Raw genomic sequence first — 20,727 nt, 5'->3', positions numbered from 1 at the left:
TAAGACTCAATGAAGAAACCTCATCAAGGGCTGGAGAATGGCTCGGTGGTTAAGAGCACTGACTGTTCTAGAGGTCCTGAGTTCAATTCCCAGCAACCACATGGTGGCTCAAAACCATCTGTAATGAGATCTGGTGCCCTCTTCTGGCCTGCAGGCAGACATGCAGACAGAACACTGTAAACATAAGACTCTTTCACAGAGAAACTGTTTCTCTGTGAAACAGTCCTGGCTGTCCTGGAACTCTCTCTATAGACTAGACTGGCCTCAAACTCACAGAGATCTGCCCGCCTCTGTTTATCCATTAATGGATAAACAAAACGTGCTCTTTCCATTCAGTGGAATATTCTTCTCCAGTAAAAAGGAGGGAAACTCCAGCTGGATGTAAAGGTGCATGCCTGTAATCTCAGCACTTGAGAGGCCCAGGCAAATGGGTTGCTGCAAATTCAAGGCTAGCCTGGGTTACAGTGTGAGAACCTGTTTCAACCTCTACTTAACCAAAGGAATTCTGGGGGCTGGAGAGATGGCTCAGCGATTAAGAGCACTGACTGCTCTTCCAGAGGTCCTGAGTTCAATTCCCAGCAACCACATGGTGGCTCACAACCATCCATTATGAGATCTTGGTGCCCTCTTCTGGTGTGCAGATATACATGGAAGCAGAATGTTGTATATATAATAAATAAAATCTTTAAAAAAAAAAAAAAAAAGAAATTCTGACACACAGTTGAACCTTGAGATCACAAAGTGTGGTGAAGTAAACCAGCCATAAGAAAGCAAGCACTGATTCCACTTGTATGAGGTACTTTAGTCAAACTCAGGGACACAAGTGTAATGAAGTGACTAGGGGGTACATGGTGGTTTCATGACAATGTATGTGTTTAATATTACTGACACTCGAACACGATCAAAATGTACAGTGCATTTTGCAATAACAACAGCAATAGCAATTGTGGGTTACTGGGCTGGAGAGAAAGCTCAGCTGTTAAAGGCTAGGCTCACAACCAAAACTATGACAGAATTGTGTGTTATCAGGAAAATGTATTCTTCTGAACTTAGGGTAGAAAAAAGTAGATACCTCACAGATGGTCTCTAACCTGGTATCTGGGAGCCTGCATGCATACATGTGGAAGGTGATTCCTATGAATTTTGCTCAACAACAACAACAAAAAATTATAAACTTAAACTATTATATTTGTTGCTGATAAGTCTATTGCCTGGTTCTAGTATGAACTTTGTAGGTGACAATCCTCATGTTGCAATATCAAAAGGTTGGACAAACCTACTAGGTTTACAGAATGACAAAAGTATCTACAAGTCTATTTTGCTTGGCAAGAAAATATTTATTCATTATTTAGGTGCATGGATATTTTGCTAGCGTGTTATGTCTTTGCACCATATACGTGCCTGATGCCCATGGAGAGATCAGAAGAGAGCACAGAATCATCCGGAATTCTAATTATGGATGGTTGTGGGAATCGAACCTGGGGCCTCTGGGAGAGCAGCCAACGCTTTTAGCCACTGAACCATCTCTCCAGCCCTTAGAAATTTTTTGACAGTGATTTCAACAGAGAGGGCAGAAGGGACCATTCGGCAGTATAGAAGGCTGCTTGGGCAGGTATACGCAGTTTTCATTTGCAACGATGGGCTTCCCGGTCCCCGTCTCCTAAGACGCTGCGGGCCGCCATGAAGGTCTCAGGTTCCGGAGCGACATAGACAGTAGTACTCAGTCACGAACCGACTAGACTGCCAGGCTGTGGCCAGGCCCAGGCCCAGCCTGCCCAGCCGTGGCCCGCCCCCGCCATGGCCCCGCCCCCGCCCGGCCCCGCCCCGGTGGACAGCAGCAGGAAGCGCACAGGGCTTCTCCGCCGCCGCGTTCGCAAAGGTGCGGAGGGGGTGCGGGGTGCAGGCCGGGTACACAGAGATTCCTGCGCGGCAGCCAGTCGCTGCCCCGACCCAGCCCGGGCTCATCCCGGCCATGCAGGGCCGCACTCGCCCCTGCCCGAGCCTACGGAGCGCAGCTCGGGGCTCCGCTGCTCTGGCCTGGGGGGCGGGGCCGGCGGCGCGGCGTCATGCATATGCATGAGCAGCGCGGCGGCGGCTCCATTGTGCCCTCCGAGCGGCGGCGGCGCGATGGCGCGGGCGGGCGGCGGCCCGGGGGGCGGCGGGCGGCGCCGAGGGCGGGTTGAGCGCATGGAGCGCGCGGGCCGGGGGCCGCGGCGACGGGCCGGGCCGGGCCGGGCGGAGGTGAGAGTCTGGGTGGCGCGGGGCACCTCAGGCAAGTGCGGGCGGTGGGGCGCGCAGGTGCGGCAGGTGCGGTGGCAGGTGCGACCGGTCCCAGGCGCCGGACGAGGTTTTGGCTCGGCCCGGCTCTGCCGCCCACCTGCGGGTACTTGCCCCCCTGCGCCGTGCTGTCGAGCTCTCTCACCTATCTACTGAGCCTTTGTTGGGGCTGGCCCAGGGGTGCAAGTGGCCTTCGGGGGCCTCCTAAGCGGAGGAGGCTGATGGGCCCTCGCCCCAGCCTGTCGTTTCAGCTTCGGAGCCAGGCAGGCTCACCTTCACGGTGCGTCCCTCGGTTTCCACTTATGTGCTCACCATCTGGGTGTTGGGCGGGGGGGCGGTTGGAAGCCGTTAGTGGCCCGAGGAGAAGCTGCGCTGCTCCTAGGCTGAGGACGCTGACCTGTCAGTCAGTCCCTGGCCAGGTTTTTGACAGGAACATCCTTTTTCAAACTGAAGCTCAGGTACAAAGGTGCGCTATTCTGCCTAGGTTTTTTTTTTTTTTTTTTTTTTTTTTTTTTTTTTTGTTCTCTTTGGTACCCTGAACATCATTCCCAGGTGCCCAATGCCCGCCCCCCCCCCCAAAGTATCTCGTTCCTCAAGGTATCCTTTTGCCAGTACCCAGTGCCTTTCTTACTTCGTCACTTGCCTTACCCCCCCCCCCCCCGCGTCCTACCCCCATCCTCCCCAGGGTTCCTTTTAGTAGTTGGAGATAGTCTTTGGTGATGTCTTTAACTCGTTTGTGTTAATGGCAGAAAATTTCACAGGGACACAAATAGCGAGTGTGACCTGATCTAAGACCATGGTGGATGTGGGTAGGGTGAACACAGACTCACCACCTGGCAGTACCAAGGGCATCCCTTGACACTTGAGAGTGGTAACGAGGGAGGGAGGAAGAGTGGGTGGGGAGCTTAACCTTACTCCCCAGGACTGACTGACCTCAAGGCTCTTGATGTGCTCCCAGGGGGTGTTACTGGCTGGAGGGATAATGAGGATAAGCAGGTAGACTTGTGAGAGACAGGAGCATCATATTTAGGGAGCATCCCAATTACTAGGATTGATTTCTAAGGGCTGATGACATAAATGTGGCTGTATATCCTAGAGTGGCCTCCAGATTCCTGTTTTAAACATTGTAAACAGAAGTCAGGTTTTGGTTATCCCTTCATCCATTGGACCATTGGCAGATGCTCATTCCTGAAGTCCTTCAGCAAGTCTGCACACTGAGCTTAGGAAGTATTGTCTCACATGGAGAGCAGGCAGGACCTCTAGCCTTCTGGGCACTTACCTACTCTTCCTCTGGTACTAGAGACTGCTTCTGCCACAATTCAGACCTGTCTTATCCTCCTCCCACACCCACCACATGTCATGTGATTTTATTGTGTTGCCTCGAACTCCTAGGCTTAAATGATCTTCCTGCCCCAACCTCCTGAATAGCTGAAACTACAAGTTTACACCACTTCACACTTTCCTGAAACTGTCATTTCTTGGGAGCCTTTCATTCCCAGTTTCTTTTTGGTTGTTTTGTTGTTGTTGTTTCTCAAGACACAGTTTCTCTGAGTGGCTCTGGCTGGCATGGAACTCCCTCTGTAGACCAGGCTGACCTTGAACTCAGAAATCCACTGGCCTTTTGGGTGCTGGAATTAAAGGCATGGAACACTACCGCCTTGGCTGATCCCAATTTCTTGATTTGGGATTTGGGTTGAGTTGATTTGAGTTGAATTTCTTGAGTTGGAGCTTAACTCTGGAACTTTGGAGGCATTAAGTCCCAATTTGTGAGCTGTTGAGAAGGGTTGGCCTGGTTGCAGGAACGTTGCCTGAGAGTGGGCCCCATTACTAGGTCTTGTTCTTAGCTGCTCAGACAGGTAGAGGTCGATGGAGTCAGGAGACTTGGGGTGTAGCTTCTCTGGTACACTTGGAAAGCAAGTTCTCTGGAGCTCTGTGCCTGAAGGAAGAAGACATGACCTAACCCCCAGAAAGCCTAGACTGACTTGAAGTTAGAGCAGCTTTGTTAGGGACCTAGCTTCCAGCTGCAGGTGGCACACAGAGTTCAGGCCTCCCTCAAAGCAGCCCTGCCTTGGATGTGGTAGGAGGGTCTACATTCATAGAATGTCTCCCTGTGGTCAGGAGCAGAGGGTCCACTGGAGACCAGATCTGGAGTCTTGGGCCTTCCCACCAGACCTAAGTGTTGAGGTGTGAATTCAGGAGTTTAGCAGGAAGTCCTCCCAGCAGAGAGGCGTGCTTAGGGGGAACTGGAAATGTTTGTGGTCTCTGTCCACAGCAGAGAAGCATTGTGGGTGGAATTCCCCAGGCCCATGTGATGTAGAAGGCTCCTGTGGGTACCTCCCCCACCCCAACACCTGTCCTTCTCTCATCTCCCCAACTCTGCACTTCCCAGTTCAGAGTTTTTCAAACTGGTCATTTATTAAAAGATGCAAGGCTCAGGACCTAGCCTGCTCTGATGACCCTGGGTGGGGCCAGCAGCCTGTCACACCAGCTGACTGGGATGCTCTAGAGGTGAGTGTTTCTGGCTTATGTGACTTCAAATGAGGCTCACCTACCTGCCTCTCAGACAGCTTGGTTCCCTCCCTGTGCTTGGGACAACAGAGTGGCTCTGGCCAACCCAGCCAGCTTTGGATTACCATAGCTTTTTTGAGGGGAGGCTTGGCTGTTACTGATGTTGTAGTTTGGGTTTTTTTTGTTTTTGTTTTTTTGTTTGTTTGTCTGTTTGTTTTTCGAGACAGGGTTTCTCTGGCTTTGGAGACTGTCCTGGAACTTGCTCTGTAGACCAGGCTGGTCTTGAACTCACAGAGATCACCTGCCTCTGTTTTTGCCTCCCAAGTTCTGGGATTAAAGGCGTGTGCCACCAACGCCTGGCTGATGGTGTGGTTTTGTAATTATGGTTTGTTTGTTTTTTGAGACAGTGTCTCACTGAGTAACCTAGGCAGGTCTTGAATTCGTGGTGACCTTCTGCCTCAGTCTTCCAGTTGCTGTGATTTCCTGTAGGCACTACCACAGTAGTCTAGAACTCATTATCTAGACAAGGCTGACCTTGAACTCCTGATCCTCTTGCCTCTACCTCCCCAGTGCTAGGGTTATAGGCATGGGGCATCATGCCCTTGTTTAGCTAAAGGTTTTGATGTGAGATAATTGTAGCTATATCCAGTTGTAAGAAATAGCACAGAGAGATTCTTTGTATCTCTACCCAGTTTCCCCCAAATGGTAACATTTTGAAAAACTGTAGTACAACATCACTCTGGGACAGCACATTGCTACAGTTGGGAGGAGCCTTCCTGTTGGGGGTTTATATTCACACTCATCTTCTATAACTGAAGTTATAGACATGAGACAATTAACCCCTGGCCACTGTTAACCTGTTTACAGTTTCCCTAATTTTGGCAGATAAAGGAATCATATAATATAGCACCAGTGATTTGTTTGTTGCGCTCCACAGTTTCTGGGAGATTCATCTCAAGTAGGTTCTAGTATGTTAGCAGTAGTATGTTCCTTCTGGCACCTGGGCTGTGGGTGTCCTACACTGATGTGACTGTCCTTCACTGAGGGACACCTAGGCTGTCTCCTGTCTTTGGCTGCAACTAATAAACATTCACGTACAGGTTTTCCTATAAGCTTAAGTTGACATTTCTCTGAGCTCTGTGCCCTAAAGTAGAGTTGCTGTGTATACTGTGGTGGCTACAAGCTTGGATTTATAAGAAGTGGCCAACTTTTCCAGAGTAGCTGCACCATTTATTTTATGTTCCCATGGGCAATGTATGTGATGTCTAGTTTCTCCTTGCCAGCGTTTTGTGATGTCACTTTTTTGTTTTGTTTTGTTTTTTTGTTTTTTTGAGACAGGGTTTCTCTGTAGCTTTGCAACCTGTCCTGGAACTCGCTCTGTAGACCAGGCTGGTCTCGTACTCACAGAGATCCTCCTGCCTCTGCCTCCCAAATGCTGGGATTAAAGGCCACCAATGCCCGGTTGTGATGTTACTTTTTATCTTAGTTGTTCTTCTGGATGTACAATGATGCCTCCTTATGCTTTAATCTGTGTTTCCCTGACTTTTTCTTGGATTAATTACCATCTGTGTTTTCTTTGGAGAAGTCTATTCATGTGTTTTGCTGATTTTTCTATTTGGATTTTATTTTACTAATAATTTAAAATTTATTATATATGCTAGAAGCCACCTCATTTGGAAACAGGTGGCTTACTTTTAGCAAATCTTTCACAGGAAAGTTTTTAATTTTGATAAAGCCAAGTTTATTTTATGGATCATGCCTTGTGGTGTCAAATCTGAGCACTTTTTCCTGGCTTAGATCTTGTAGTTCCTTTTGCCTTTCTGTAACATTTTACAGTTTTTTATTTTACCTGAAAACCCAGGATCTAGTTCATTTTGGTATATAGTGTGTATTGGTTGTTTTTGTTTGTTTTTACAGTACTGAGATTCAAACCCAGCACATAGCACACACTTATGCAAGTTCTCCGCCATTGAGCTGCATCTTGAGCTGCCACCCCCATCATTTTTTGTGTCTGAAGTTCTTGTTTCCTGATAGAACTCCAGTTGTTCCTGCACCACTTGCTGTAAATGTCCTTCCTCCATTGAAGTGCTCTGGTGCCTCTGGGAGTGACTGTGTGGCTATTTTCCTGTCTCTACTCTCTTCCATTAAGTCATGCTTCTTTCTTAATTCTTTTAACCTAGATCCTAATTCCTGATTTCCAGGCCCCACATGTTAGGTCTTGGGAGTGCTTCTTGTCTGTTGACAAGTTCCTCTTCTCACCAGGTCACTCTCTCAGGATCAGGCAGTAGCATCAGGGATGCCAGCCTCTGTTGCCAAGCTGGCACATTCTGGCCTCTGCTGCCTAGGCAGGACTTGGTTTGAGAAAGGCCAGAATCAAGTCTAGTTGCCTCTGAGGGTTAGGGGGCAGACGCCCATGGGTGGCTTCTTTGCCCCTTCTCAGGGTCAAGTCACTGTCCTCTTTCCTCTCTTTCTCTTGCCTGCTCAAGGCTTTGTGTGTGTAGCTTGTGTGTATGGACCTGTAGAGCCTCTGGGTCCATTATGAGCTCTGAATGAAGACCCTGGTAACCACACAGCAATATTTGTCCCAGGGCTGAGTGGGTGCTGGGGTTATCTATCCCTTGTTCCCCTAGACAAGAGGCTTGTGAGTGCTTAGTGGCAAGAGGGAGATCACCAGATTTCAGCATGTTTCAAAAAGCACACTTGGCAGCCACACAGCCCTTACTGTGCAGAGGGGTTCAGGACAGAAGCGCCTGGCCTTCCCCAAGGGTTCCCTGAGAAGTGCACAGCCCATGGTTGCTGTGCCCCTCTTGTGAGACCAAGCAGAGGTAGGCATGCAGGTGGTTCAGGGTATGTGAGGACCTAAGGACATGAGGCTCTGGGAAGGGCAGTAGTCTGGTTCTAGAGGATGTCCGAGCCTGTTTCAGGAAGGAGCTTGCTTGTGGCAGTGTGGGAAACATGACTTCGGAAGCCTCCTGGTGCTATGGTCACTCTGTGACTCAGTAGCTACATGGGAGCACAGACGCAATTCGGTGAGCAGTAGACTTCCAGCGTTGACCACAGGTCTTACCTGCCATCGCCTCCCCTGTCCACCAGCTGCTGCTGCTGTCTGAGGATGAAACCCAGTTGGTCCTGTCTTACAGATGTGGTTTAGCATGTTCTCACTCTCGCTGAAAAGCACACACACACGCACACACACACCCCTTGCCTGTTCCCTGCAAGCCATCTGGGTCAGTTTGAAGGTCCTATGGCCTGAAGCCCTTCTGCTACCCTCTTGATAGGAAAAAGCTGCCAACCAGGAGCTGGGCTGGTGCCTGTGTCCTGCCTCAGCTGTGTTGGTACAGCCTCTCCAATGCCAAGCTGGTGGATGGATTGCTCTTCAGCATCGGTTTCCTGACCTTCCCAGCCCCTGCCTCAAAGGACACTTTGGCTCTGCTCCTTCTCAGGTCTCTGGGCTGCCCAGGGTGGGTAAGACTTTGAGAAGGTGCTACCATGATTGGCCCTCCTCTGCCCTTCACTCCAGGGACCTGCTGAGGTGTTCCTGGCTTTATATGGATATGGTGTGGGAAAGGGTGTGTGGAAAGTATTTGAGATCAGAAAGCCCTTTTCCAATGGTCCAATGGCTTAAGATGGCAGGGCCCTTGTTAGAGTTGCTTTCCACTGCATTCTGGGCTGACATCAGCCAACTCCACTGCCTGACTCTGTCCATGCTACTGTAAGGGGCTCCTGCACCTAAGCTCTTGTCTCTCCCTCCTGTCCAGCAGCCGGAGCAGCAACTCCCAGAAAAGTTTCAGCACATTGGGCCTGTAGGCTGCTCCATCACCAATGAACCCCATGAACCCCATGAAACCTGCCCTGCCCCCTGCGCCACACGGGTGAGTGTGGGCTTCTGTGGCCTGCATCTAGCAAGCCCTGGGCCTTCTGACCCTGTCTTACCAGCTACTCTCTCTGTAGTGATGGTTCATTTGCATATGAGTCTGTGCCTTGGCAACAAAGTGCCACTCAGCCAGCCGGGTCACTGTCCGTGGTCACTACTGTGTGGGGAGTTGGCAACGCAACACAGAGCCAGGTGAGTGTGCACCTGGGCTCTCCTCCCCTAGCCCTCAGGATCAAGAGCCTTGGTGGTACCTCTACCATCTTAGGAAAGAACAAAGGACCAAGGGGACTGACTGGAGCACGAGGATGGGGCTTCCTGAGGGTCTCAAGTTGCTAAGTGCCTTTCTTCTACATTATCACCGATATCTTCCCTTGGCTCCATAGACCACTCCAGTCAGAATTGTAGACAGCCACTCCTCCCCACCCCAGGTCCTCCCCCATTTGCTAGGGATCTCTTGACATCTAGCATTTCAGAGCTATGTCTTGAAGACATAGTGGTTTGGATGGTTCTCTTTGGTGACTCCCACTTCCTTGTAGGTTTTGGGGAACCCCATGGGCCCTGCAGGAAGCCCCCCTGGTGGCTCCATGATGCCTGGTGTGGCAGGTGGCAGCTCTGCCTTGACCTCCCCGCAGTGCCTGGGACAGCAGGCGTTTGCTGAAGGTGGTGCTAGCAAGGGCTACGTACAGCAAGGAGTGTATGGACGCGGAGGCTACCCTGGGGGATCCAGTTTCACCACTGGGTAAGCAGGGCCCTCACCTGGCCAGTGGCTTAACACTATTAGCCTGGCAGGAGCTGCAAAAGGGTTGGATGTTGCCTGTTGCTTCCCCACTGTCTCCATATAGCCACAGTGGAAGATCTGGAAAGAACAAAAACTGGGCTTCCCCTGACTGCTGTGTGTCTCAGAGCAAGTTTTTGTAGAGAGTGAGGTAATCCTCTATCACCTGCAGGTATGCAGGTGGCCCTGGAGGCCTGGGCCTCCCCTCGCATGCTGCACGACCCTCCACTGACTTCACACAAGCAGCAGCTGCAGCTGCTATGGCTGCTGCTGCAGCCACCGCCACCGCCACAGCCACAGCCACTGTGGCTGCCCTGCAGGAGAAACAGAGCCAGGAGCTAAGCCAATATGGAGCGGTGAGGCCCCCTCATGCTCCTTCCATGTGGTAGCAAGTATGGGTGGACTTGGTGGACTGGTAAGGCAGTGGGGACAAGTGTGGACTGTGCTGGGACCTGTTGAGGTCAGTGGAAAGGGGGAGCAGGAAAGGAGAGAGGACTGTGGGAACCACTGAGAGGGGGCTCTGAACCATCCCTCTCTTTTCTCTTTTCAGATGGGGGCTGGTCAGTCTTTTAACAGCCAGTTTCTCCAGCATGGAGGCCCCCGAGGACCCAGTGTGCCCCCTGGCATGAACCCTTCTGGCATGGGAGGAATGATGGGCCCCTCTGGCCTCTCCTCCATGGCCATGAACCCTACCCGGGCAGCAGGCATGACACCCCTGTATGCAGGACAGCGACTGCCTCAGCATGGGTACCCTGGGCCTCCTCAGGCCCAGCCACTGCCCCGACAGGGAGTCAAGAGAGCCTATTCAGAGGTGGGTGTCTTGGTTGCTCAGCCTGGGGTCCTAGATGATGATTCCCCTATCCAACTGCCCTCAGCTATGGTAAGAGTGCCTCCTGCAGTGAGAGGGTGCCTATCAGGATCATGAAGTCTCCTCTTTCTCAGACAAACACAAGCACATGGCAAATTGCTTCCCCCTGATAACTCTCTCTTTCCCTGGGTATCTGCTTCTTCTCAGGTGTACCCTGGGCAGCAGTATCTGCAAGGAGGCCAGTATGCAGCCAGCACTGCCCAGTATGCTCCTGGCCCTGGGCAGCCTCCTGGCCCTGCCTCCTCTTACCCAGGACACAGGCTACCCCTGCAGCAGGGCATGTCCCAGTCCCTGTCTGCACCTGGCTCCACAGGACTGCATTACAAGGTAGAAATGTCTCCCATGGACCTGTGCTAGGTTGAGTGTCATAGGATTCAGTGGGGACCTTTAGTCAGGCTGGCCAGGAAATTCTAATCAGTGGAAGAACAGCTCTCAGCGTGACCAACTAGTCTGGGTCTATGGTACATATGTATATATTTCTCTATGGATACTTGGTGGAGGGAGCAGCAAGCAGGTTTCTAAGCCATTCTGACAGACTTTGTGGAACTGTGCAGTCCACTCCCTTACTCCTCTACCCCACACCTGACTCCTGTCTAAGAGAAAGGCTCTTGCTGGCCATATACCCTATCTGGGCACTGGGAGCCTCGGTAGACAGAATGGCATGATGAGGTAAAGAAAGAACATTGTGTGCACCTATTTTATAGCTCTTCCAGCCGGAAGGGTCACTCCTGTTTCTGTAGCATTAACTTTTTACATTATGAAATAGTAATGCTTCTTACATATTGTGGGGAGTGTAGACAATGCACAGATCAGCACCTGGTGTGGTGCAGAGTCTAGGATTGGGCCTAGGGGGTCAGTGAGGGGCAGGTTGGAGCCCCAGGCACACTCAGTTTTCTTTCCCACAGCCCACAGAGCAGTTCAACGGGCAGGGCACCAGCTTCAACGGGGGGAGCATCAGCTACAGCCAGCCTGGCTTGAGTGGGGTACGGGGCTTGGCAGGGTGGTGGGCTGGGAGGCTCACAGGGTGGGCATATGGAAAGAGGGTACCCAGGCAGGAGGAAGTGTAGGCACCCTGCCCAGTACTCCAGGGGTGCTCCGTGAGCAGACTACCCTCCCACTCTGCCATTCTGCTTTGACTGTTTATGCTCAACCTCTACAGCCTTCCCGTTCCATCCCTGGTTACCCCAGCTCCCCACTGCCGGGGAATCCCACACCACCCATGACGCCCAGCAGCAATGTTCCCTACATGTCCCCAAGCCAGGAAGTCAAGTCTCCTTTCCTGCCTGACCTCAAGCCAGGCCTCAGCTCTTTGCACCCGTCACCCTCTGGTGAGTGTTTGAAGGACGGTGGCCGGGGTAATCAGGACTCAAGAGAGTCCTACAGACAGCTTGGAAGTCCAAGGCCCAGTTTCATACAAAGCAGAAGGGTCATAGCAGGCCCTCTCGTTTCCCTTAATGGCCCTGTCTAGCTCTCATGGAGGCTGTGGATATTCTGTCCAGAAAAATGTCTGTTCACCCAAAATGGCCCTCAGATATCCATCCTTGGCTATGAATGCCTGCAGGGAGATTCCTGCAGAAGCAGCTAAGATACTAAAACTTCAAGTTGAACCATAAGAGGATGGCAGGTGGCCCAGTCGGGATGTGCTTCCTAGGTTGGAAGCATGTCCTGTGACTATTCACAATGTGGTCCAGACTGCTGAATGACCAAGACAGGATAGAACACAGACCGTGGGCCCAAGTTCTGAGGAGAGACACTAACTGGAGCACCCATGTGTGGGTGTCTCAGCCCTCTTGAGAGTTTCTGGCAAGTGTTGGGTTAGGGTTTGGGGCTCTATGTGCAGAAGTGTTCCTTGAGGGCCAAGATTCCTTGGAAGGGTACCAAACTCATGGCCCGCATACTTCTGCCCTCAGGAAGTGGCCCTTGTGATGAGCTGCGCCTGACCTTCCCAGTTCGAGATGGGGTGGTCCTGGAGCCCTTCCGACTGCAGCACAACCTGGCTGTGAGCAACCATGTCTTCCAGCTCCGAGACTCTGTCTACAAGACCCTGATGCTGAGGTGAGTCCTGCTACCATCCTGCCCCTGGGTCCTGCCTGCACCATGTGGGCTCCTGTTATCCTCTTCCCTGCCAGGCCTGACCTGGAGCTGCAGTTCAAATGCTACCATCATGAGGACCGGCAGATGAACACCAACTGGCCAGCATCCGTGCAGGTCAGCGTCAACGCCACACCCCTCAGCATCGAGCGTGGAGACAATAAGACCTCACACAAGCCCCTCTACCTGAAGCACGTGTGCCAGCCAGGTCGAAACACCATCCAGATCACCGTTACCGCCTGCTGCTGCGTGGGTAGCCTGTGGGGCTGTGGGTAGTGTCTGCCAGGGTTCAGGCTGGGGCCAGCAGAGGCACACCCAGACCAGCAGCTCTCCTGTGGGTTTGGCAGCTTGTGGGGGAGGGTCTTTATCCTTGAAGAACAAGGTGCTGCTTCTGTTTCTATTTTAATTTGTCCTGCCTTTTCAGAAAAGAGAGGCAGTTAAATCCACTCTGTTTTCCAGTTAGATTCCATTGGACAGATTTAATGCTCATGTTAATTATGTCAGAGAGCAAGCACAGGAAGCTCATGGGAGATGTGCCACCTGCACTGGCCTGGGCCTCACGAGGTTCTGGTGGGTAGGATCCCAACTAGACCTTGAGCTGCAGGCTATCAGGAGCCACCCTGACATGATGGAGGGGCCTGGAGATAGGAAGGCTCAGATATCAAGTCATGTCAGGAGAGTGGATGTGATAAGCAGGGGACTGTGCCAGGGACTTGAGGTGATTGTGGTTTGACAGAGGAGAAAACTAGACAGTGGTTGGAGCAAAGTGCCCTGCAGAGCATGAGGTAGTGCAGTGTGGCTGAAGCTCATAGTCCCTGCCTGCCTGCCTGTGTGTCAGCACTCAGGAGGACCTAGCTGCTAGGAAGGTGGCTGGCCTGGCTTCCTTCCATGCTAACCCCAGCCCTCCCTGCCTGGTACCCCTTGAATTAACTTCTAACCCTATGTTACATTCTCCAGCCCTCCCCACTCTCCATATAACATCCCTCACTCTGTTGCAGTCCCACCTCTTCGTGCTGCAACTGGTGCACCGTCCATCTGTCCGCTCTGTGCTGCAGGGCCTCCTCAAGAAGCGCCTCTTGCCTGCTGAGCACTGCATCACCAAGAGTGAGTGGTCCCTACTCCTCAGCCATCTGGGTTGTCCCAGGCTGAACCCCACCTTGTGGCACAGAGGCCATTTCCTCTCAGACAGGTGGCTCTGGCCAAGGGGCATTGGTTACCTCCAGGCAACTCTTAAGAGACATTGATTGAGCAATGACTGGGTCCCTGGTTGGTGCACCAGTTCACAGCCTCAGAATGTTGGAGACCTTTACTCAAGTCCTTTCCCCTGTCAATGTCAGTAAAGCGGAACTTCAGTAGCGGCACCATCCCTGGCACCCCTGGGCCCAATGGAGAGGATGGGGTGGAGCAGACGGCTATCAAGGTGTCCCTGAAGTGCCCCATCACCTTCCGCAGGATCCAGCTCCCAGCCCGTGGTCACGACTGTCGCCACATACAGGTTTGTGGTCCCTGTAGACCTTTGTTGCCCTTAAAATGCTTTGAGTTTATGGAGCACCCAGAAGACTGACTCAGTATTGAGTGGAATCTAAACTAGAAACTGAGAAAACTTCTTAGTAGCATTAAAAAGAAAACACATGATCCACAAGAAGGGTTCTACTTCCAGCATTTATGCAACTAAAACATATACAGTAATGTCCATAGCTGTAACCAGTAATCACTTTAGATTGCTGGTAAAACATGTTTACCAGCAACTTAGAGAAATGTTTTGTGCCTGGTATCATAATACACACCTGTAATTCCAGAGCCCCAGGGGCTGAGGCCAAGTCTCCGATACATAGTGAGAATCTGTCTGACATTTTTTTCCCCTTGAGATAGGGTCTCATGTAGCCCAGGCAGGCCTCAGACTCACTATGTAGCTGAGAATGACCCTGAATTCCTGATCTTCCTGTCTCCACTTGCCAAGCTCCCAGGCAGACACCACTGCACTCAAGTATTGGAAAAAGGCATGTTTGGTGCTGACCCTTCAGCCTTACCCTCTTTGGCAGATGGAATCTGAGCACCTCAGCTCCTCAGACCAAAAAGGCAGACCCTCCACAGGGGCATGGCCTCCTTGCTTCCTTCCCTGAGATTATTAGTCTTGCTCCTTTGAAACAGCCATAATTTTTCCTATAAAGTATGACTGTTTGTGACATGTAGCCCTGACTGTCCTGGAAAACTCTTTTATGTAGATCAGGCTGGCCTCAAACAGAGATCTACCTGCCTTTGTCTCCCAAATGCTGGGACTAAAGGCATGCACCACCACACCCACTACAGTTTTCCCTATATTTTGCTGGTTACTGTATTCATGGGGTTCCATTTTTAAAAGGCATAAGGATATGGGTGCAGCCTTCTTCCTGCCTACCTTTAGAATTGCAGTCTACAGAAATAGCCAGTGTTAGCCAAGTACCTGCATGCTCTTTTGTCCTGAAAGCAACCTCTTTTTTTTTGGAGGTGGTGCTGGGGGTTGAACTTAGAGTTTCATGCATGCTAGACAGGCACTCTGCCACTGAACAACTTTTAACAACTGTCGTAGCTGGGCGGTGATGGAGCACACCTTTAATCCCAGCACTCAGGAGGCAGAGGCAGGCTGATCTCTGTGAGTTCCAGGCCAGTCTGGTCTACAAAAGATGCTGCCGTAGAAACCTGATACCTTAAAAATATATACCCAAACAAGGCAAACTTTCCAGAAGACATTCTGAACAGCCCTCTCCACTGACTTATGGTGAGGAATGACCTGTCTCTCTATCTCTCTGCAGTGCTTTGACCTGGAGTCATATTTACAGCTCAACTGTGAGCGGGGGACCTGGAGGTGCCCCGTGTGCAAGTGAGTCAGTCTCGTGTATGATGAGGGGAGAACTGCCGATTCCTTAGAGGGTGGAATTTGAAGTAGCATCGGAAGTGTTCCCTAGCACAAACCAGAGTAGCCCATCTCAGGGCAGAAACCTCCTACTAGGTGACTTTGCAAGCATCTCCTTACGCTGGATTACCCTAATGGTTTATTCAGGGTCACTTGACACATGATGCCATGAGCAGTTGATGCAAACACGGGGATTCCTTACGGAATCACCTCACACAGGTGGAGAACTGGAGAAATGATAGCACCTATACCCAACTGGGCTAGGCCTCCTGACCAGTTTCCTTTGCTCTTTCTACAGCAAGACAGCATTGCTGGAGGGTCTGGAGGTGGACCAGTACATGCTGGGCATCCTGATTTACATTCAGAAGTAAGTCTCTTCCTCCCACCCCTGCATCTGTGGCCACCAGAGGGTGGTCCTGGAGTAAAGCAGTCTTCGGAGCCTCTTCCCATGGTGAAGCAGCTCCACTCCAGGCCAGGACCCACCCACACACCTGCTGAGTGCCTTGAAGGTTCTGGGTAGCAGTGTTTAAGTGCAAGGTGTGGTTGGAACCCTCCTGACATCTGAGTGTGGCAGCAGGCACTGGGCGGTGACCAGTACCCATCTGTCCCTGCTTAGCTCAGACTATGAGGAGATCACCATCGACCCCACGTGCAGCTGGAAGCCAGTTCCTGTGAAGCCTGACCTTCACATCAAGGAGGAGCCCGATGGGCCAGTGCTGAAGCGCTGCCGCACTGTGAGCCCTGCCCATGTGCTCATGCCCAGTGTGATGGAGATGATTGCAGCCCTCGGCCCAGGCGCTACCCCCTTTGCCCCTTTGCAGCCCCCTTCGGCCCCTGCCCCCAGCGACTACCCCAGCCAGGGTGAGTATAACACACCCAGACTTGAACCTCAGGTGACCCTGGGCAAATGACTCATCCTCTCCAGATGAACCTCCTTGCCTGTGGCAGTGTCTTTACAAATACCATGCCAAGGATGCCTGCCCTTCATGCAGGGTAGTAAGCCTTCTGCCCTTTTCCTCTGATTTGGAGTAAGGCTTTTCCCTGAAAAACTTCCAAGGACTTGTGCTGAATGGACTGGCCCCATTTGGGGTGTCCCTCGAGGACCCCTACTGCATGTGTACTGCACTTTGTTGTAGTGGGTCTCAATCCATCACTTCTGAGGTCTCCCCTCATAGAACCACCACAGGTTCAGCCCCCTGGCAGTGAACCAGTGTTCATGGTGGGTGTATCCCACTCATGCCTTCTCCAGCCTTCCTTCCTACCTGGCACCTCTGCCAGTCTGAGCTTTCTGATCTGACTTTCTTCTTGCAGGTTCCAATTTCCTGGGGCCTGGAACCTTCCCAGAATCCTTCCCATCTGCTACACCCACCACCCCAAACCTCGCTGAGTTCACCCAGGGGCCACCCCCCATGTCCTACCAATCTGACATTCCTGGCAGCCTCCTGACTGCAGACAAGTCTGCCCCTTGCCTCCCAGGCCAGGTTAGTGGTGTGCACAGAGGTCCACAGTAGGAGTCTCTGCAGGGAGTCCTTGAGCTATTTAAACAAGTTCTTTTCTCCATCCTCAGATGGCACCAGCAGGCCACCTAGACCCAGCCCACAATCCTGGGCCACCAGGGCTGCACACCCCTAACCTTGGACCCACCCCAGGCTCCCAGCTACACCATCCAAATCCTCCCCCTCCGTCCCGGCAGCCCCTGGGCCAACCAAACACAGGGCCCATCGGCGAACTGGCCTTCAATCCTGCCACGGGCATGATGGGGCCTCCCAGCATGACTGGGGCAGGAGAGGCCTCAGAACCAGCTCTGGATGTGAGTAACCCGTCCTGTGCTGGGGGTGGGAGCCATTGGGGGCTGTCTGTGCATCGGTCCCTGGGTCTGCCCACCTTGCTTCGTAGATGGAAAGACAGTGAACCTTCAGGAGAGATTGTCAGATAATGTCACCCCAAGAGCAGCTGTTCCACACAGGTTGGATACCTGGAATAGCTATGGGGTGCCAGGTACCCATGTGTGGTTAATGACTGACCTGCCCTTAGATTAGAGACTTTTGGAGCCTGGGTGTGTAAGGCCTCCAAGGAAGCCCACAGCACTGTCCTCAAAGTCCAACTTGACCTGCCTATTTATTCAGCTCTGCATCTTGACAACACAGGCAGGGTGTGAGCACAAGCTTGAAAGACAGTGGGTTTGCCGTCTCTGGACCTTAATAGAAACTCACTGAAGTTCTACGAGGAAGATGAGGAGCAGCCCAGAGCAGAAAGCCCAGGGGCATGGAATTCTGCCATCTGCTTTAGCCCTTGGGAACGAGACTGGAGATCCCTGTTGCACAGCTGGGCCACCTCGGGTTGTACACCCTGGCTCCTGGCAGTTGAGAAGCATGTCTTGAGCTATTCTTGTCCTGTAGCAGCCGTCCATGGGGAGATATGGGCAGCTTCATACAGGCAGGTGGCTTCACTCAGGCACTCAGTGTTTGGCAGGGGAAGGGCAGTTTAGCATCCCCTACTGGGCCTAGGGCCAGGGCAGCATGGCCACTGGACATGAAGGGTCTGAGACTGAAGCTGCTAATGTGTTTACTTTGTCCTCAGCTGCTCCCAGAACTGACCAATCCTGATGAGCTGCTCTCCTACCTGGGTCCACCTGACCTCCCCACAAACAGCAGTGATGACCTGCTCTCACTCTTTGAGAACAACTGATCCTGTGTTAACCCCTGGCCTGGCGAGGACATACTCACAGATATCACCACAGCCTTCCCTTCTCACCCAGCCCCACAGGATGCCTGGTGGTTCTCCCTGAATCTCCTCATGCACACACCCTGACCTGGAGCCTGCCACTGCCCGCCCCTGATGAACTGGAAGCAGCCGTGTGCTCCAAGGGGCCCCAGGCCAGTGGTCCTCACAGCCTCCCTCTGTCAAGCTCACTGCTACAGAATGGTTCTTGCGAGGCGCCCTGCAGCCGTGTGTGCACAACCCTATCCCAGACTCATGGCCTTGCACTTGTCCTTCCACTGCCTGCTCCCACCCAGCCTGCATCCTGTCCAGCACTGACCCTTCTGTTTCTGCTTGTCCTCAGAAGAGCTGGCTGGCGAGGCTGGCTCCTACGGACTCTTGGTCTGCAGCTCCAGTGGCTTGAGCCTTGCAGTCTCAGAACCATACAGAGCACCAGACTGTGGGGGCCTGGCGCTCCCACCCAGCTGAATGTGGTCCAGGGATTCCACCCTCCACCCTGAGCTTCAGGTGGTGGCTGGGGTGGGGACAATAAAGCACAACAATGTACATAGTGTAGAAATGCTAACAGCTGGGAAAGGGAGGGGACAGCTATTTAAGTCAGCATGGTCCTCTGTGGACTGACTGGTGTGGCCTACTGAGTGCAGACAGCTCAGAGGAGGGTGGAGTGTCAGCCCCTCTAGGGGTGGGCTTTCAGACTCAGCTCTGTGTAAATTCTCCAGTGAGCTGCTCCCCCCGAGTTCCTCTTTTCTGTGAAAGTGAAGAATTAGTACAGCTGTGTTTTTTAAACCACCTCATCTCCACCCTGCGGCCCACACCCAGGTGGGGGAGGCCATTGCATCTACTGGCAAAGCGCCTGGGCCTGCAAGCAGGGCGCTAGCCTGTTGTGTCTCCTGTCTGTGCGATCTATTAAAGACTCCCTCATGGGTCTGGCTGAGTCCTTCCTTTGTGCTCAGGGGCTGTGGTCTTCCTGTTCTTAGCACCCCAAATAAAAGTAGATGTTTTCATCCAAGCTCAGGCTATCCCTGAGCTGTGGTAAATTTCCTTTGCCCTGGAATTTTCCAAGTTGGCTTTAGCAGCAGAGCTATTTTGTAAAGTGTCTCAGGCTTGCCCTGGAGACATTTGCCACCATGTCACCTTCCTTGGGTGTGCCCTAGGGCAGGGAGCCAGCTATCTGTCAAGTGACTGCAACACAACCAGGGGCCTCAGCAGCAATGAGCTGTGAGCCTGTGCTCACTGCTCTTCCTTGGCCTCAGCCCTGAGGTCCTGCCCAGACAGCCTTCCTGTGCAGCAGGAAAGGTGAGAACCAGGGAGGGGTGAGGGGAATCCTAGGCCTTGCAGCCCTGGAGGAGCTGCCTGACTGGGAGGTTTGGTAGCCCTGAGTGTCTTCACTTGAGAACATACTGGTGGCCCTATCATTACCCTAAAGAGCCCATTATCAGCTTCTCTGTTCTCTTGCTGAGGTGGGGAAGGGGGACAGGAGTGGAGAAAAGCTGCAAGAACAACTGGGCCAGGGCTAAGGGAATATAAGACAGCACAGCAGTCCTAGCTCAGCCAGCACTGGGGGAGGGGAGGAAGAGGGGCCCTCCGTGGACTGGATCAGACTGCTGGGCACACACTAAGCCTGTTGGCAAGTCTGGTGTTCCTGGTACCACACCAGGCATGATGGTGCACACCTGTAATCCCAGGCAGGATTGCTGCAAGTTCTGAGCCAGCCTGGTCTACATGGGAGGATGAGGGCTGGGAACAATCAAAGCTACAGCTATGTAAAGTAGGGGTTTCAGCGCCAGATAAAGTGAGAACATGACCACTCCAAGGTTATGGTTGAAGTTTTTATTGTAGATATGAAGGAGAGTGCAGCTAGAGGCTTTTGAAGAGCCCAGAGCAGGGAGAGAAAGTAAACTGAACACGGTTAGCGGATTGGACTGGGCTGTGAGAGAAGGACCAAGAGCTAAGAGAGCACATGGCTGAAATGGCAGGGTTGTTCTAGGAAGATGAAGCTGGGGGAAGAGAGGCCCATGAGCTAGAGAAAGTAGGGGACAGGGCTAGAAGAGCCAGGATGCCAGCATGGAGGACTCTTAGCAGGTTCTTGCAACCCAGCCTGGAGTCCAGCCTGTAATTGGACTAAGCACCATAGTTAGCCATTTATCCTGAGTTTCTTTTGGACCTGACATCCATCTAGAAGTCCAACCAACCTCAGATAATGGATACATGATTGAGGAGGACCTGCAGAGTCCCTGTGCACTATTATGAATGGGGTCAGGACCACAACAAAAGGTGGTAGAAATTCCTGCAGTTCAAGGCCATTTTTTTTATTTAGTTTTATGTGCATTGGTGTGAAGGTATCAGATTCCCTGGACCTAGAGTTACAGACAGTTGTAAGCTGCCTTGTGGGTGCTTGAATTGAACCCGGATCTTCTGGAAGATCAGCCAGTGTTCTTAACCTCTAAGTCATCTCTCCAGCACCCAATACAAGGCCATTTTTATGAAGGTCAAAGCTAATCTGAGTCTCACAGGATTTAGACATGCATGCCTGTTTACACAGCAAGGGCATGGACTTGCTCCCTGTGGAGACCCAGTAAGGGCTGGTGGTTTTATAGCTTTCCACTTCACTGCACTTGCTTTGTGATTATAATGTGTGTGTGTGTGTGTGTGTGTGTGTGTGTGTGTGTGTGTGTGTGTGTGTGCCAAATATTACATAATTTTAAGAAAGTTGACTAGAC

At 52.1% G+C, this 20,727-nt stretch overlaps 1 protein-coding gene across 10 annotated transcripts; it reads left to right on the top strand.

The window, feature by feature from the left end:
* The first annotated feature begins 1,812 nt into the window (after positions 1 to 1,812).
* On the top strand, positions 1,813 to 18,934 carry Zmiz2 (zinc finger MIZ-type containing 2). Of its 10 annotated transcripts, none has more exons than XM_027388158.1 (20): positions 1,813 to 1,879; positions 8,064 to 8,228; positions 8,547 to 8,657; positions 8,737 to 8,851; positions 9,196 to 9,398; positions 9,607 to 9,790; positions 9,985 to 10,245; positions 10,450 to 10,629; positions 11,208 to 11,285; positions 11,462 to 11,630; positions 12,213 to 12,357; positions 12,432 to 12,642; positions 13,392 to 13,497; positions 13,731 to 13,888; positions 15,186 to 15,253; positions 15,585 to 15,653; positions 15,903 to 16,147; positions 16,598 to 16,767; positions 16,854 to 17,096; positions 17,867 to 18,934. In XM_027388158.1, exons 3-20 carry the CDS (start codon positions 8,608 to 8,610, stop codon positions 17,972 to 17,974), a joined length of 2,763 nt encoding a protein of 920 aa, XP_027243959.1. In that variant the 5' UTR covers positions 1,813 to 1,879; positions 8,064 to 8,228; positions 8,547 to 8,607; the 3' UTR covers positions 17,975 to 18,934. The 10 variants fall into 10 exon arrangements, with proteins under 10 accessions (XP_027243959.1, XP_035308562.1, XP_035308563.1 ...); XM_035452671.1 differs by having other exon boundaries at positions 8,544 to 8,657; positions 9,292 to 9,398; XM_035452672.1 differs by having other exon boundaries at positions 8,544 to 8,657; positions 11,564 to 11,630.
* The last annotated feature ends 1,793 nt before the right edge of the window (positions 18,935 to 20,727 follow it).

This window comes from Cricetulus griseus (genome assembly GCF_003668045.3).
Source record: "Cricetulus griseus strain 17A/GY chromosome 1 unlocalized genomic scaffold, alternate assembly CriGri-PICRH-1.0 chr1_1, whole genome shotgun sequence".
In the NCBI taxonomy this organism is placed as follows: domain Eukaryota; kingdom Metazoa; phylum Chordata; class Mammalia; order Rodentia; family Cricetidae; genus Cricetulus; species Cricetulus griseus.
The sequence above is the reverse complement of the archived record's forward strand: the minus strand, read 5'-3'. Positions and strand labels throughout refer to the sequence as shown.

Bases quoted from the DNA above. Each gene is read 5' to 3' on its own strand.
- Zmiz2 (XM_027388158.1), top strand. From the start codon at position 8,608: ATGAACCCCATGAACCCCATGAAACCTGCCCTGCCCCCTGCGCCACAC. The intron at 15,654-15,902 runs GTAAGTCTCTTC...GTCCCTGCTTAG, and splicing joins ATCCTGATTTACATTCAGAA to CTCAGACTATGAGGAGATCA. The intron at 16,148-16,597 runs GTGAGTATAACA...TTCTTCTTGCAG, and splicing joins CAGCGACTACCCCAGCCAGG to GTTCCAATTTCCTGGGGCCT.